The following is a 17,625-nucleotide window of genomic DNA, read 5'->3' on the forward strand; positions in this document are numbered from 1 at the left end:
TCGGGAGAAGCATTTCTGATTTTAGTGGCTTCATATGTGGCTTCATCTGATTATAGTGGCTTCATATAGTGGCTCATGGGTACTCTTGCAATACAAGCAAAAGTTGACGGCATATTTTTACCAAAATTGCCCCGTATTAAGTTGTTTTCCTTGTGTTTTCTATAATTATACGAAAATTTGAATTTTTTTTGTTGCTCCAACCAAATCATATAGAAAAAATGTTTGTGGAAAACTCGAAAGGGGTCACTCAGTCACATGCCGGTGCCCATGTCAGGGAACCCTACTGTAGAGGTTTCAAACTCTCATATGCAAAAAGTGGACTTTTGTAATTTTTTTTTTTTGCCAGAAGAAAGGTCACGGTTGCGTGTTCATTTGTTGTTGTTGTTTTTTTTTTGTTTTTTTGCGGATTTAGCAGAATCAGTTGAAAAACAATCAGAAATTCAATTTTAAAAAAAACAAGTGTTTTCCGCTGAAGTAAGTTGTAACATTAAAATTTAAAACGAACATAAGTAATTCCCCATATGAGGGGATTTGCCCCTTCCTCAATTGATTTAAAAAACTTTTTCCACAAAATAAGTTTTTCAAAGAAAAGTAAAGAACTCCATTAAACAAAAAATTAGCAAAAATAACATAAAATAATCTACCAAGCGTGAAACTACCACAAATTAACATCGATAAATAAAAATTCCAAAACGAACAGAAATTACAATAAATAACCGAGCCAAGCTCAAAACGAGCAGAAATTAAGATGAGTAGGGCTCAAAACACATATGCCTTCCCAAGGCCAGGACATAACTTGGCACTTTACTGAAAAATTATAAATGTTTTTTCTTTTATAACTTTAACAAATGAAATAATATTAACATTCTGATTACTAAATATCAGTATATGTATATTAAACTGACAATGCACATTCATTTGTATTTGTTCAGTTAAGTGCAAATTTTGTTCTGGCCTTGGGAAGGCATAGGGGTTTTGCGCCCAACTTATGTTAATTTCTGCTCGTTTTGAGTTTGACTCGGTTAATTATTGTAATTTCTGTTCGTTTTGGAATTTTTATTTATCGGTGCTGATTTGTGGTAGTTTCACGCTGGGTAGATTATTTGATTTTATTTTTGCTCATTTTTTGTTTAATGGAGTTCTTTACTTTTCTTTGAAAAACTTGTTTCATGGAAAAAGTTTTTTAAATTAATTTCTGTTGGTTTTATATTGACATAGTCTTTTCAGGGAAAAAGAAAATAATGCTTTAAATCTTTTCGTTTTTTAAGACTTTATGGTTTGGCTTGTAAAATTTTGATTGGATGTGTTTTGGATGATGGTGGGTGTGAGAGGGGCGTTAGTCGCTATCCAATCATTTTTAACTATTGAAAAAGGCACTAGCCCTTTCAATTTCCAATTGAATGAGCCCTTTTGAAGTTTCTACGACAACGCTTTCAATATGCCCCAGGGCATTCCTTACGACCCTTGCCCTGAGGGCTTTAGGGGGTAAGTTTGTCATCATTAAAGAACCAATTTCCAAAACTTTCCACTATGTTGAGCAAAAGGGGTATCTCAAAATTTTAATTGTATGTGTTTTGGGGGTAAGAAGGGAGTGAAAGAAGGGTAAGTTGCCCTCAAATCACTTTCGACTATTAAAAAGGGTACTATCTGTTTGAAATTCAAATAAAATGAGCCCTTTTTCAAGTTTCTACGACAAAGCTTTCAATAAAAACCTTATACGCCTCCAGAGCATTACTTAAAACCCTTGCCTTGAGGGTTATGTTGGAGTGTCCTCCTCAAAAATATATTTTCTATCTGGAAATCAACTAGGCTGAACAAAATGGCTATCTCAAAATTTTTATTGGATGTGTTTGGGGAAAAGGTGGGCGTGAGAGGGGGGTTAGTTGCCCTCCAATCACTTTCGACTATTAAAAAGGGTACTATCCCTTTAAATTTCAAATCGAATTAGCCGTTTTTTGAAGTTTCTACAACAATGCCTTCTATAAAAACCTTATATGCCCCCAGGGCCTAACTTAAAACCCTTGCCCTGAGGGTTGTGGAGGAGTGTCCTCCTCAAAAACATATTTTCTATCTGGAAATCAACTACGCTGAACAAAATGGCTATCTCAATATTTTTATTGGATGTGTTTGGGGGAATGTCGAGCATGGGGGGGGGGGGGCTAGTTGCCCTCCAATCACTTTTGACTATTAAACAGGGCACTAGAACTCTCAATTTCCAATCGAATTAGCCCCTTTTGAAGTTTCTACGACGACCCCTTCCATATGAAGTGTCCTGCTCTAAAGGAAAAAAATTAATACATAGTACATTGTGCCAACATCGTTCTTATATGCCCTTAGGGTATAACTTAAAACCCTTGCCCCGAGGGTTTTGGGGCAGTGTCTTCCTCAAAAACAGATGTTGTATCTAGAAATCAACTACGCTGAACAAACTGGCTATCTCAAAATTTTGATTGGATGTGTTTGGGGGAATGATGGGCAAGGGGGGGGATAGTTGCCCTCCAATTTCTTTTGACTATAAAAAAGGGCACTAGCCCTTTGAATTTCCAATCGAATGAGCCTTTTTTAAAGTTTTTACGACAACGCCTTCTATAAAAACCTTATATGCCCCCAGGGCATAACTTTAAACCTTTGCCCTGACTGTTTTGGGAAGTGTCCTTCTCCAAAAAATATTTTCTATCTGGAAATCAACTACGCTGAACAAAATAGCTATCTCAAAATTTTGAGTGGATGTGTCTGGGGGAATGATGGGCGTGGGGGGGGGGGTAGTTGCCCTCCAATAATTTTCAACTATTAAAAAGAGTACTAGCCCTTCGAATTTCCAATCGAATGAGCCTTTTTTGAAGTTTCTACGACAACGCCTTCTATAAAACCTTATATACCCCAGGGCATAACTTAAAATCCCTTGCCCTGAGGGTTGTGGGGGAGTGTCATCCTCAAAAACACATTTTCTATCTGGAAATCAACTACGCTGAACAAAATTGCTATCTCAAAATTTTGATTCGATTTGTTTGCGGTAGTGTTGGGCGTGGGGGGAGGTGCTTGTTACCTTCCAATCCCTTTCGACTATTAAAAAGAGTACGAGGATTCTTGATGTCCAATTGAAGTCACCTCTTTTTAAGTCTGTAAGATGACCCTTTCCATACGAAGTGCCCTGCTCTAAAGTAAAAAAATAATATAGAGAATATTGTACAAACAGTGTTCCTATATGCCCTCAGAGGCATAACTTATAAACCCTGACCCTGAGGGTGGTGGAAGAGTGTCCTCCTCAAAAAGATATTTTGTATCTGGAAATCGACTACGCTGAACAAAATGGCTATCTCGAAATTTTTATTGGATGTGTTTTGGGAAGGATGGGCGTGGGGGATGGGGGGGGGGCTAGGTGCCCACCAATCCCTTTCGACTATTAAAAAGGGCACTAGTCACTCCAATCTCCAATCGAATGAGCCCTTTTAGAAGTTTCTACAACAACTCCTTCGATACGAAGTGCCCGGGTATGGAGAAAAAAAAAACATTGTGCCCACATCGTTCATTACTGATGTGCCCTTCTTTACTGAATGATGGGTGTGGGGGTGGCTAGTTGCCCTCCAATCACTTTCGACTATTAAAAAGAGTACTAGCACTTCGAATTTCCAATCGAATGAGCCTGTTTTGAAGTTTTTACGACAACGCCTTCTATAAAAACCTTATATGCCCCCAGGGCATAACTTAAAACCCTTGCCCATAGGGTTGTGGGGGAGTGTCATCCTCAAAAATATATTGTCTATCTGTAAATCAAGTCCGCTGAACAAAATGGCTATCTCAAAATTTTGATTGGATGTGTTTGGGGGAACGATGGGCGTGAGGGAGGGGGGGCTAGTTGCCCTCCAATCACTTTCGACTATTAAAAAGGGCACTAGCCACTCCCATTTTCAATCGAATGAGCCCTTTTTTAAGTTTCTACAACTCCTTCGATACGAAGGGCCCGGGTATGGAGAAAAAACCAAAAAACAACACATTGTGCCCACACCGTTCTTTACTTAGGCAGCGCTAGCGCGCTGCCTATGATACCTTGCTCTTTACGCTAAAGTTTGACTTTTCGTCCCAATTCGTTAAGAACGACTCTTGAAACAAAAGGACCGTTTACTTGAAATAAGAAGCGTTTTGAAAGTTCTAAAAAACTTTGGCGTGAAGAGCGAGGGATTGAGGAGGATATACAGCATAATTTTTGTTTGTTTTAAGTTTTAATGTTGCTCCTTACTTTCAGTTGAAAAACTTTTTTTCTAAATTTAATATAGAGTAATAATTGTTAACAGTTTCTTTCGAACTATCGTAGCTTTTATCTTTAATACCTGCACACACAGAGGAAGAGGAGGAGGGTGAGGTATCACTTTTTAAAAATCGACAAAATGAGGTTGCTAAATATACGCAACATTCCTTAACTGACAAAGGGATAAGGTTAACACACTACTCGGTTTTTTTTGGTTTTTTTTTTTTGCTATTTCTGAATATAATAATCAGTTCAATCGCAAATGCCCCCCCCCCCCCTGATGATCCCACATCGATATATCCCTGATGATCCCTTAATGATGTAATTCTCCTTTGATAAATCTAGCCTTGTGGCATAGTTCCTATATTAAATCGGTTATTTTCTCTGTCTGTAATACACCTTTGTGATTGAGTGTGTAATTTACCAAAGTATGATTTGAAATGATTTTAAAAAGTGCATAATAATAGAAAGAAACATCATAATCTGATTAATAATAACATATTATAAGGTAAAATTTCGTTGTTTTAGTATTTTCTTGTATTTTTTTCAATATTCGCTGGGTTATGTTTAGGACCATCAGGAGGAGTGGAGTGGTGCATGTGCGAGGGAATTGATGTTTATATTTGGCTAAAACATGAAAAAAGGAATCGAGTCTTCAGACTCAGGACATTCATGGGCTGCAAATTCTTGCAGCCCATGAATGTCCTGAGTCTGGGCTGCATGGAGGAACCATGACCCACCTTCTTCGACGGAAGAGGGTCGCACAGGAGTCAGTTGAAGGGTTATTGATTGTTTGGATGATGACTATGCGGTAATACTGAACTGCAGTCTTATTCATATTAATCTTTGTCCTACCACTCCAAACAATCCCGAAGGATTTTTGTAGCTAAGAAAGTGATATATTGGCTATCAATTCATCTCTACGTTTTTTTTTTTTTGTTTTTTTTTTAAGAAAATATGTTGAGTCAAAGAAAACAGCTTTTCGATCACCATATTTCAATCCCCCCTCCCCCCCCCCCCAAAAAAAAAAAACAAGTCGCTGAAATTCGACCTGTCTCAAAAATCAGCCTTAAACTGCAGCTGCTGCAAATGTCAAACGAACTTGGCCAAATTTGCCTGAGAAAAAAGATGAAATCACTCCCCTACAAATCCGTCATCTCGTGTTTTTCAAATGTAATTTTTATGCATTTTCGAATTGAATAAGCATTCATTCTTTCACCCAAACAGAAACTTCATTTTATGGTCTGACGTTCACTGGAAAATTTTGAAGCCACCCCTTTTCCATGTGAAGCTGTTGATGGTATTTTTTATCTAGGTTTCATTTTGAAATCATTTAATTTCAAACAGTAAACACAACTTTAGGCAATTTACCTTTCCCGGCAAGCGTAAAAGCAGCTGTGAACTATAGTGTGAATAATGTGAACTAATTTTGTCAATAGTGAACACTAGTTTGTGAATTCGGAGCCTATTTATTCCCCCCCATTAGGAATATGCTCATGATTTCTGTGCTAACGAACAGAGCAAAACTTGTTGAAGAACACGGTATGAGATAGATAGAATTTAAATTTTAAGTGTCCCAGGTAAAACAAAACAAAAATCATGTTAGAATGTATTTTAGTAGCTTTAGAAGGTTCAGGATGCAAGAGTATGTTCGAAAATTAATGAATATGTGTCTTAAATTGATGACAAACGGGGATGAAAAGTTGATGTTGGTTATTGAGAAAATTGACCAAGGGGACTAGTTGGTGAAGTTTTCCGGGGGGAGGTAGTTGTCTGTGAGGAGAAAATGTTTTGAGGGGGGGAGCAGCATAGAACCGTGTTAATTATCTAGGTAACAGTATTAGTAAGGAAGGTGGAAGCAGTGCAGATATAAAAAGTAGATGCCAAAGCGCTTGAATTTTTTTTTTCGAAGGCGAAAAATGTTTGGAAGAATAGGCAGAGGTCGTAGAAATCTATAATGTTTCTTGAATATGTGTCTTGAATAGGTAACAAACAGGAATGAAAAGTTGACGTTAGTTATCGAGAAAAATGGCCAAGGGGACTAGTGGGCAGGGGTGTATCGACCTAGAAACGTGTCAATTATATAGGTAGCACTATTAGTAAGGAAGGCGGAAGCAGATCAGATATAAAAAGCAGATGCCATCTACTTTTAAAAAACGTAGGTGCGTGATTTTTTTTCGTAGGTGGAAAATGTTTGGGAGAACAGTCAGACGTCGTATAATTAAGATTTGAATACTAGAAGCCTTGGCAAAGATAGCTATTAAGTATGGCTCTAAAACATTGGCGCTTGGAAAGCTAAGGAAGATATGTTATATATTGCAAAGAAGTTACAATAAGGGAAGTTTCAGGATTAGTTTGAGCCACTGCATATGAAACAAGAAGTTGTGTGTAAAATACCAGACGACCCCACCGGTCTAGGGCTATAATGAAATAAGGGTTTAAGATGGTTATATCACTTTAGGGATGAAGGATGGCTGGCCGCCAATTTCTTTTTCTCGATCGAGCTGGGGCCAAAGGGGAAGATGGGCATCCTCAAATTTGGCAAGAAGAGACTGTTGGAAAATTTATAAAGGAAGTGTGCAGAGCACAAAGAGTCAAGCTCTGAATAGAGTGAAGCGGAGCAGGAGAATGCACAGCTGTTTTGGCCTCAAGTGGCTTCTTGCGGCAATAACCAGTTGCTGTAGAGTTATCTGCCATAAAGAACAGCTAAACTTACACAATTAAGCACCTGCTGATGAGAATAAAAAAAAAACATTTTGAACTGACCCTAGACGAAACCAGTATAACCAATAGATGAGCTGGGATTAATTTCAATTGTTTCTTCATCATCAGAAACTGCAATATTTTTAGAAAACAATTTTATGTTGCACTTCTAAACAATGAAAAGACCGCATATTTTTCAAGCACATCTGTTTTCAAGCCACTGCGCTAAATTTTGTCTTTCATCGTGTCAATCAATAAGGAAAGCTCTGTAACCAGAAATGATTGTGGGGCGAAGGGGAATACTTGGAATTGATCGAAAGAGTGATGTTAAATAGGAATATGGTCAATTGGTTTGCATACCAATGTTGAACTTGAATAGGCTCTTTGCTCGTATCCATTCTCTGTGTCTCCTCTTACAAAGCCCTCTCGGCGTTACTTTATTTGACTTTTAAAATGGTATGTTATATTCTTTTAGTAGCGCGACCCCGACCCAATGCGTCTGTTATTAATGGAGTTGGCAATGATTCAAATGCAAGGACTCAAATAATTAATGCAAGGGCATTACAAGCTATCCTCACGGCTAGAGGTACATCCCAACCTAGTCGGAATTCCGGGCAGCCCATTCGAATTGTTAAAAATCAGTAGCAGTTATGAGGTATATACGTTTATTTGTATTTGTATAGGTGTATTAACCAGAAAATACATTAAAAATCTATATATATTATCATTGCTTTATAATCGAATTATAACATCTGGTTTATATCTGATCTGATTTCTCTTTTCCTATAGGGCTTCTGTTCTATAAGCAAAATTAACCGGGGATTCTACCTCTATGTATTTGCCAGCAAACATTTTGAATTGACATACCTACACGGACACGAATTGTATTTGTCTTCCCAAAATAAAATTTAACACCCCCTTCAGGGGCATTGAGTAACACCCCTGGGAAATTCTACCTCTTCAATCAAGCAATTTCTTCTAGATATTACGTCTTCTGTTTACATATGCCTTAACCTGCTTATTCAGAGCATTCACATACACTAATGGTTGTGTCTGTAATGGTTTGTGTCGCCTATTTAGTACATCTGTGGAATTCCACGCTTTCTTTCTCTGGATTAAACTCTTGGAGAATTAAAGAACTTGCACAGTAAAGTAAGGAAATCCATGTTTAAGAGGCCCAGAAAAAATCATGACCCATAAATTTCATGACCCTTGAAGTTTGAATTTGGGACTAGGGGTTCGGTTTCTAACACTGGTTGTGGCGTCACTTTGTTGCTAATAACGGCATAGAATATTTATTTACTTTCAGTTGGCCAAAAAAAGCAACTAATTTTTAGTTTCATGCCTCAAGTTTCAGCCGTTTTCTTAAATACTGAATTTGTAAAAAAAAAAAAAAAAAAAAAAAAAAAAATTTCTTTTGAGAGGGTGGGTGCATTGGACAAGGGGGACAGGATGAAATCTCCCCTTGGGATAGATTTAATGGAACACATTACTCTATACCTTTTTCTTATCTATCCTTTTTATTTATTTATTTTACTCGTTGCGTATCCTTTTTGGATGTTTAATCCAAACAGGTTGGATTGTTTAGCTAGTATAGCTACTCAAATTCATAATTATCCAAATTAAACTCTATCGTAAATTTTTATTTCGCATATATTTGTCTGAAAACGGTTCGAGTCCTCCTGATGTCAGACTTTTGTTTTAGCAAATTCGGAACGGTTTTTATCGCAGTCCAAAGAATGCGTTTTATATATTTAAGGCTTCGTTATGCATGTTAAGGGTTTAGTGCTCGGTATTGATGTAACTGTGCATGGTCTTCACATTGTCGTTAAAATTACTATGCATGAAATGAATTGTAAGCTGAATTTAAAATTACAAACATCAAAAACAAGAAGAACAATAGGGAATTCTGTGCATGAAATAAATTGTAAGCTGAATTTAGAATTACAAACATCAAAAACAAGAAGAACAATAGGGAATTATTTTCGTAAAACAGTGGAAATTTTTTGAATGGATATTTTTTGACCCTATGTCCAATGGCCGTCCTCAGCAAACATAAATATATAAAAGAAGAAAGACTTACAACAACATACATAAATATCGGAACAAAAAAAAAAAAAAAAGATATTTATTAGTCTTGGTTGAACTTCGCTGAAGTAAGGAGGCTGGGACTGTTTTAAAAATATCCGTTTTAGTTTTCATTGGTGGTATGTTGTTGTAAGTCTTTTTTCTTTATTTTCAAAACATTTCCACTGTCTTACGAAAAGATTTCCCTATGGTTCTTCATGTCTTTTATGTGTGTAATGGAAAAGCAGTGTGGTCTTCGCCGCTATTTAATTTAGAATTACTTTTTCAAAATATGCTTTATATCTTCAATTTTTAAGTTCGGCATACTAAAGGATGAGTATTGACTAGCGTGAACAGCTTTGCTTTCCAATGAAATAGCGATGTTCATGAAGTGTCTACTTTTCTTTGAACTACCATGTTTTCTTTTTCTACTTTCAAGTTTTTTTGTTTTGTTTTCAATGAAGAAACTAATTTATTTTAAAAAAAAAACTACCAGTGTATATGGGTATCCATAGCACCAAAACTGAATAACAAATTGATAACTGCTAAAGAGAAAAAAAAATCAGTTGTAGCGCAGTTTTTAGAGAACGTAGGAAACTAACTATCTAAAATTCTATGTTCCCTGTTACATTTTTTTTAACAACTATAGTGTAGCTTCTACCCTATAATTGTGCAGAGTTCTGACAAATAATCCTTATCTTTAAATCTCAGATCCCCTTTCGGAAATATTTTCGCAAATGCAAATAGGACAAGGGTGATGCAGGAATATAACTTTAATTTAGATATTTGATGATCAAACGAAAAGGGGCTCTAAAATTGAACTCTTTTTAAGCAAGGAGGAGAGTCCAACCTCAGTTAATAATCCAACTATAACCCGCCTGTGAATATTGATATTCACTGGAATTGATTTTATGCATTACTCCATGGCCCTCCCTTTCTTTAGCTATGACTTCTTTTTAACTTGATCTTTTCCACCGGCCATTTGAGGAAAAGTTTTTTGGTAAATTCAATATTATTGAAACAAGGTCAAGAACTGCCATGACGAATTACCTCATTGGAGCATTCGGGCCAAAGAAGTTCATTCTTCTAATAGGCTCATCGGAGCTAGGAAGTAATTGAAGTTTTACCGGGCTCATGAATTCCATTGTAGGAGGCGAAGCTGCTAGAGAAAACAAAATCGATGAAATTTTAGTAATTAAAGTTAAAGACTCGAAACTTTTATTGTGTGTTTTACAACTCCTCTGTCGCTGTTTTTTTTTTTTTTTTTTTTTTTTTTTTTTTTTTTTTTTTTTTAGTGTTGAAAAATCGCTTGCCAAATACTATGCCTCTTCCTAGTTCGTCTATCTGTTCATAAGCTGTAAATTTTAAGCCCGTCAATAATCTTAATTAATTAATAAGTTGTTTTAATTAATTAAATTAATGATTAACTAGCTTGATTAATTAGGCTCTTAATCAAGGGCTGTCAGTAAGCTCGTCAATTAATTTGTTGTTTCTTCTGCATAGTTTTACGAGCAGAGTGTGGCTAATGAACTTTTTTTTCAAAAATATAGAACTGGACTTTATATACATTAGACATACCAGACTAGGGTGAGTCGGTCACCATGCTGCCATTCCTTAATTATGATCGAAATTAGGTACATGCTTTCGATCATAATGTTAGGGATAATTATCGAAATATTTTCCTTAAAACTCTTCCAAAACGCCTTTTATCTTTTCCCAATTCAGTGTGTTCAACTAATCAAAAATGCGATATTACCACACTTTTACCACATTACCATAATTTACCAAAGGCAAAATCACAGACTATTACCACAATTATTTATAGAATAACATTTCGTAAAATTATCTTGCCTTTGCTATTCATATTGTCTATATTTTTGTAAAAAAAAAAAAAAAAAAAAAAAAAGATATTTTTCTCTCTTATTCCCATTGTCCTCAAAATTGCAAGTCTTATATCCTACCTATCCAGTCTTCTCCTATCTTTCCTATACTATCTACAAAAATATAGTTCAATTGATATCTGGTTGCATTTTGAGACTAATTTTTGTATAGGCGCGTTGTGGGCAAACTAATTCACACACCTTTTTTTTTTGTTAGCCTTTTTGGACGGAATTTTGCAAAAATTGAAATGTTCAGTCCTGGACATCGAGGGAGTCGATTCATATTCCTTTCTAGTTTTTTAACTTTTCAAAATAATCTATTTCGGTTGATATATGAGTATATTTGGCTGCCCTCTGCTAAAACCAAGTATCTCAGTTTTTAAGCTTTCGAAAAATCACGAAATGGTGATTTTTCATTTTTTGAATTAGTGAAACTGATGAAGATATAGAATTTTGTCATTAGTTTTTTCGAAGTATGATTTCTTCCCGTCTTTAGAGCTCCGTATTCTGTTAGACAAAAATACTGTGTTTTGTAATACTAGTATGTCCGTACTGGGTTTTGTTTCGGAAACCGATAATTTTTTTTTTTTAATCTATATATACTAGGTCGCAAAATACTAGGAGAATGCGGGACAAAAATACTGTGCTTTGGTAATGCTAGTATGTCCGTACTGGGTTTTATTTCGGAAACCGATAAATTTTTTTGGTATCTGTATATATTAGGTCGTACTAGGGGAAAGCGGGACAAAAATACTGTGTTTTGTAACACTAGTATGACCGTACTGGGTTTTGTTTCGGAAACCGATAAATATTTTTAGTATCTGTATATAATAGGTCGTACTAGGGGAAATCGGGACAAAAATACTGTGTTTTGTAATACTAGTATTTCCGTACTAGGTTTTGTTTCAGAAACCTATAAACATTTTTTGTCATCTATATATACTAGGTCGTACTAGGGAAAAGCGGACAAAATACTAGGGAAAAACGGGACAAAAATACTGTGTTTTGTCATACTAGTATGTTCGTACTAGGGGAAAGGGACAAAATACTAGTGAAAAGCGGGACAAAAATACTGTGGTTTGTCATACTAGTATGTCCGTACTAGGTTTTGTTTCGGAAACCGATAAACATTTTTTTTCATCTATATATACTATGTCGTACTAGGGGAAAGCGGACAAAATACTAGGGGAAAGTGGGACAAAAATACTGTGGTTTGTCATACTAGTATGTCCGTACTAGGTTTTGTTTCGGAAACCGATAAACATTTTTTTTCATCTATATATACTATGTCGTACTAGGGGAAAGCGGACAAAATACTAGGGGAAAGTGGGACAAAAATACTGTGTTTTGCAAATCTAGTATGTCCGTACTAGGTTTTGTTTCTAAAACCGATAAATGTTTTTTGTTTCATCTATATATACTAGGTCGGACTAGGGAAAAGCGGACAAAATACTAGGGGAAAGGGGGATGAAAATACTGTGTTTTGTAATACTAGTATGTCAATTTCAATTCAATTTATTCGAATAAAAACATAACACAAACATCAATAACAATAAAGATCCTAGAAGAGAACTTGTTAAGGACCAAAAAAAAATTAAAAAAAGTATAATAACACTGAAAAAAAAAGATTGAAGAATAAAATATGGGTAATTAAAGCAAATTGGTTAAAATTTGAAAGATTAAATTATATTATCAAGTTTTGTTACATTTTTGTACAGCTTACAGAAACTTGTGGCTAGTTCAGCACTGGAGGGTATTTTGTTCCATTGGATAATAGATTTGTAAATGGGAGATTGCTGGGCAGCACTAGAAACGCATTTAGGAATTATAAAGGATCTATTGGATGAACGGAGACATTGGACTTCCGAATTATTAATGTTATAATAGGTTAGTAATTGAGGTGGAAGATTATTGTGGAAAGCAGAGTAAGCAAGCGATTAGTTTAGTTTTTGTATGATTTGATTAAGTGGAGCTATGCCAAAATCTGAATACAAATCACGAGTTGGATATAGACGGGGAAGCCGAAAAACTGCTTTAATGGCACGGTTTTGGGCAAATTTGAGTTTTTTAGTGAAGGACCGGTTTGTATTTCCCCAAACTGATCCGCAATAAGAAAAGTAAGGAAAAATAAAGGAATAATAGAGGGTAACTAGGATGTCAGGAGGAAGAAAATAGTTCACACGGTTAATCATAGCAACTTGTCTCTAAATTATTGCTGTGATGTAAGAAATATGATTAGAGAATGATAAGAATGAATCAATAAATACACCAATAAACTTGGCAACCTCCGCTTGTAGAAGGATGCTGGAGGAGTACTTGAGACCGAGAGCAGTTTAGATTACGTCTTTGTTGTAGGGGGTTCTGAATAATACTATTTGACTTTTTTTGCTATTAATGGTCATATTATTCGTAAGGCACCACGCCTGGACTCTGTTCATAAGGACTTGGGCAGTCCGTACTAGGTTTTGTTTCGGAAACCGATGAACGTTTTTTTTTTTCATCTATATTGAATTTTGAATTTTTCATCTAGGTCGTACTAGGGGAAAGCGCACAAAATACCAGGGAAAAGTGGGACAAAAATACTGTGTTTTGTCATACTAGTATGTCCGTACTAGGTTTTATTTCGGAAACCGATAAATATTTTTTTTTCATCTATACATACTAGGTCGTGTATAAGAAATTATAGCAGATAGAAAAATTCAAAATGCGCTGTATGCTCGTCTCATCAAGACTAGGGGAGATTCATCCTTATCTTAAAATCAGATTTTTGTGATGATGCCAGGTTTGGGAGAGGGGAATCCTAATGATGTCTGAATAATTACTTTGATATAGGCATTTTTGTTTAGTTACTTTGTCATCTTGTAGATTATCTTCAGCAATATATTTATTTTATAAATGCGTTATTTTCAGGCATGTGTCCATCGTTAAATGTTTCCATCATGGCTTCTCCTCAAAATGGATTCCAGACTGTAAATAGGTTAAATAGATGTGCCAAGGTGAACTTCTTTTCTATATATTTTGTAATTGTAGCACATAAAACTCTGTAATCTTACACAAAACGTGTTTAGTATAGAATAGGGTCGCAAGCCCGAAACGGCTCAAAAATCTGTGTATATCACACGTGAATTTTTCTTCCCAAAATTCATTTGTTTTTATGTGTACTGTCATAGAAATCTTAAAAGAAAGCGTTGTATGTGGATGGTATTGAGTGGAATTAAAGCCTAATATGTTTTATGATGTAGAACAAAGAGTATGGATATAAAAGTTGAAACTTGTACTGGTGTCTGCATCGTTTTTCTGTCAGGAAATGGGGTCAGTCACTTATTACTATACTAATTTTACCCTCTGTACAAATTAAATAAATCATTCTTGTTATTTCACTGAAGAAAATGCCAAGTGTTGTTTTTTTTTTTTTTTTTTTTTTTTTTTTTTTTTTTTTTTTTTTTTGTCGACACTAGTGCCAGTTCCACTCTTGTATATTACCCTTATCGTTGGTGCAGAACAGAATAGAGCATTTTATTCAAACATAATAAATGCATGTCGACAGCGTGTGTACATATGCATATATGCATAAATACATGTATATGTTACCGTGAATGTCCGAAATCTGTTTGTCCGAAAATCCGAATGTCTGAAATGTCGGCATTCACCGGTGAATGTCAACAAAAACATAGTCGCTTGATGTATGTCCGAAATATTTGTTAAATATCCTTATTTCTGACTTCCATCGGAGAATATCAACATTCACTATGTACTAATGGTGAATGTTGAGCATTTCTGAAATTTATATTTTCTTCTCCGTAATTCATTTTCTACACATTTTCGCAGCTCTTTCTAGGAGGCATGACTAAGGTTGTAAAACACACAGTACATTTTTAATGAGAAAAGAAAATATATGTAATAAAAAATTTCAAAGCGTTAACTCCGGATATGACTCGACTATTGAATTCTCCATCATTATCTGATTGCAATATTGCTGGAGCACCAAATATTAAAAATACTGAAAGAATGTGAAATCTACTATATTACGTAATTCAAATCTTATTTATTGCAACAGCTTAAACTATTATGACACTTTGAATTGCACAAAAGGCCCTTGTTTTTACAACTGCATTTGTTTGCTGAACACTTTCTTTTGTAAGGACAGCGTATATAGCCCTACCCACCCCTTGTCGAACTAGCTGCAGCTACTTCTGTCGGCAAAATTTTTCGAAAGTCAATCTCATCAATAGAGAGTAACTTTTCTTTACAAATTACAAACTGATTACGTGTGTAAAGCTCCTTGAGGGTACCATTTTCATTTGCAAGTTTATAGAAGTCGTAGTCTTTTATTCCAACAACAACCGCTAAACTATTCCAGTTATCTAATTAGAAATAAGGATTCGGTTTTAAGTATTGGGGTTTTTCCCTCTCTTTTGGAAATTCATGGGATTTGGTTTTAAGGATTGGAGTTTTTTCCTCTCTTTTGGACATTCAACAGAGCATATCTGTGATTGTCAACATACACCGGTGAGAGTCCGAATGTAACTAAGAGTACGATGATATATTTTATCTTTTGCGAGTGTATTTGTTGTTTGTTGACATTCACCGGTGAAAGTTGGCAGTCACCGTTTTTGGACATTCACGGTGACATATATACATACAAATACATACATACACAAAGCCCACATGATGTATAACTAATGGTATACTCCCTGTAAATGCTACGACATAACTTTCACATTACTGGTCACACACGGCCTATTAAGTATGTCGAGTATAAAACATCTACAACATATCAAACATTAAAAAAAAAAATCAAGTATTCATAATACTTGATATCATCCTGCCAAGAGCAAAAGTATGTATATTACAGTATGCATATGGGGGTATGTATATGTATGATGCATATGTGACATGTATGTATATCATAATACTGTGTATGCATAACACAGTAGCCTTATGCCCAAGGCAAAAGTATGTATTCGTTAATTCAAAATTCATTTGGAAGTGAGAAGAATTCCTGTAGTAGAAATTTTCTACAGGTCCCGTATGTAGAGGCAAGTCTATTTCATAGGAGTTAAGGTAGACTGGCCGTGACTCGGACAGGAATGTTTTAGTAGTTTGCTTTTGAAATTATGTAAGATACTAAAGAGTTTCGATGCAACCTAACGTTTTGAATAAGGTAATTTGTTTGAATTGACCGTCTTCTTTCTTGACAGTGGCGATATTCGTCAAAATCTTGGGGCGGGGGGCAAGCTGGAGCTAATTTTCCCGAATCAAGTGAAAGCTGATCATTCAGTGAAAACTGAATAACGAGCCATATGGTACCATAAAGGTTAAGATGTACTAAAGAAAACTGACCTGTTTCTGTGGATGCTTGAATTATGCAGGTCTATCTTAATTTTGACTAGATTTTCGAAGAAACTAAATTTGAGCTGTGGGGGGGGCAGATTGGGGTCCGGGGGGCAAAAGAGGTCTGGGAGAGGCAGTTGTCCCCCTGCCCCATAGCAAATTACGCCCCTATTTCTTGAACTATAAGTTCTATGCTTTGGAGGGTCATATATCCTTGTTACAATTTAGTTCTGAAGTACAAGTAATATGTCAGCTTTCATCCAACTGTACAAGCTACTACTCAACCGCGGATAATTCAAACAGTGTTTCAAAATGTGAAAAAAAGAGACAAAAACGAAGTGACCCGCTACGCTGGCAGAAATAAAATAGAAGGACAGAAAAAATTGACGTCAGGGATACTAAAGAACGGACAAAAAGGGAAGGGATCTCATCTTTAAAATATTAGTTATTTTACTTTTGATGGGTGCAATGTAGTATAGTTTTTTCTGCCGACCATTCCTAAGAAAAATCTGCCCGTCCATATCCGGCGCAGTGTTACAAATCGTACCTGTGTGTAGTAAGTGACGTTGGTGGGATCCCCTCCCAAATATCGGCCTGAACCTTGTGAGAGTTAAGTTCAGAACGATTTCTAGTTAGATTTTCCCTGGAAAGTTTTTACAAAGTTTCTTAAGACACACAGTTAAAGTATGAATGAGCAGAGCCCTTTTGTTTTCTCAAAGGTGGTAGGGCTCCATATTTCTGGTTTAATTCTATTCAACGACAGGATTTCTGCTCAGTTGATGCTGAAGTTCAATATTCTTATATTCCATAGATCTTTTTTCGTGACCCCTGCTCCCACCCCTCAAGCAGAATTTTAACGTTGGCTAAGAGTTTGTTTTTCTTGCAAGCTATCTATCTTTCATGAGTGATCTTCCAGGTGGAGCAGCTACTTTTTTCCGCCCTCCTATATTGCCCTTTATCAAATCATGCCAATTTTATTTTTAAGATGTGAAACTATTGCTCCTAATTATTTTAAATTGGAATGTTTGAGAAAAACATAAATTCCTCCTTTATTGTTTCTTCAAGCATTTCAGTATACTACCGTGAACATGAGCGAATCCAGAAACCAGGTCAACCAGAGGGTAGGCTAAAACTGCATATTCCTTCCCGGGACTGTATAGTCCCGGAAAGACTTTTAAGGGTGCTTTAAGGTCACGGCAAAGTGGCAGTTTCCCTTCTGGGTAGTAACAAAAATCTAGCAAAATGGTACAAATCTTTGTGGTGCTTGAAATATTTTTGATCTTTTTATAAGTTTTTTTTTCAGCAGCCCGGTGTTTGTTGTCTCACCGGTGTCACCAACAAACCCGGTGTCACCGGTGTTTGTTGGTCTCAACGCATTAAAAATATGATTAGACA

At 35.8% G+C, this 17,625-nt stretch overlaps 2 protein-coding genes across 3 annotated transcripts in view; one reads left to right on the top strand and one right to left on the bottom strand.

The window, feature by feature from the left end:
- YL-1 (Vacuolar protein sorting-associated protein YL-1) overlaps positions 1 to 13,964 on the top strand; it is a 79,451-nt gene extending 65,487 nt beyond the window's left edge. The window contains exons 9-10 of one of the 2 annotated variants that reach the window (XM_089099659.1): positions 7,425 to 7,604; positions 13,807 to 13,944. In XM_089099659.1, coding sequence (XP_088955785.1) covers positions 7,425 to 7,594 — 170 coding nt within the window. In that variant the 3' untranslated portion in view covers positions 7,595 to 7,604; positions 13,807 to 13,944. Of the gene's footprint in view, positions 1 to 7,424; positions 7,605 to 13,806 lie in introns of both variants that reach the window. The other variant, XM_089099660.1, reaches the window with a different exon arrangement.
- LOC148944093 (uncharacterized) overlaps positions 1 to 17,625 on the bottom strand; it is a 394,466-nt gene that overhangs the window by 154,085 nt on the left and 222,756 nt on the right. The window lies entirely within an intron of this gene.

This window comes from Artemia sp. Qi Xiang Cuo, chromosome 14 (assembly GCF_049724085.1).
Source record: "Artemia sp. Qi Xiang Cuo chromosome 14, ASM4972408v1, whole genome shotgun sequence".
Lineage (NCBI taxonomy): Eukaryota > Metazoa > Arthropoda > Branchiopoda > Anostraca > Artemiidae > Artemia > Artemia sp. Qi Xiang Cuo.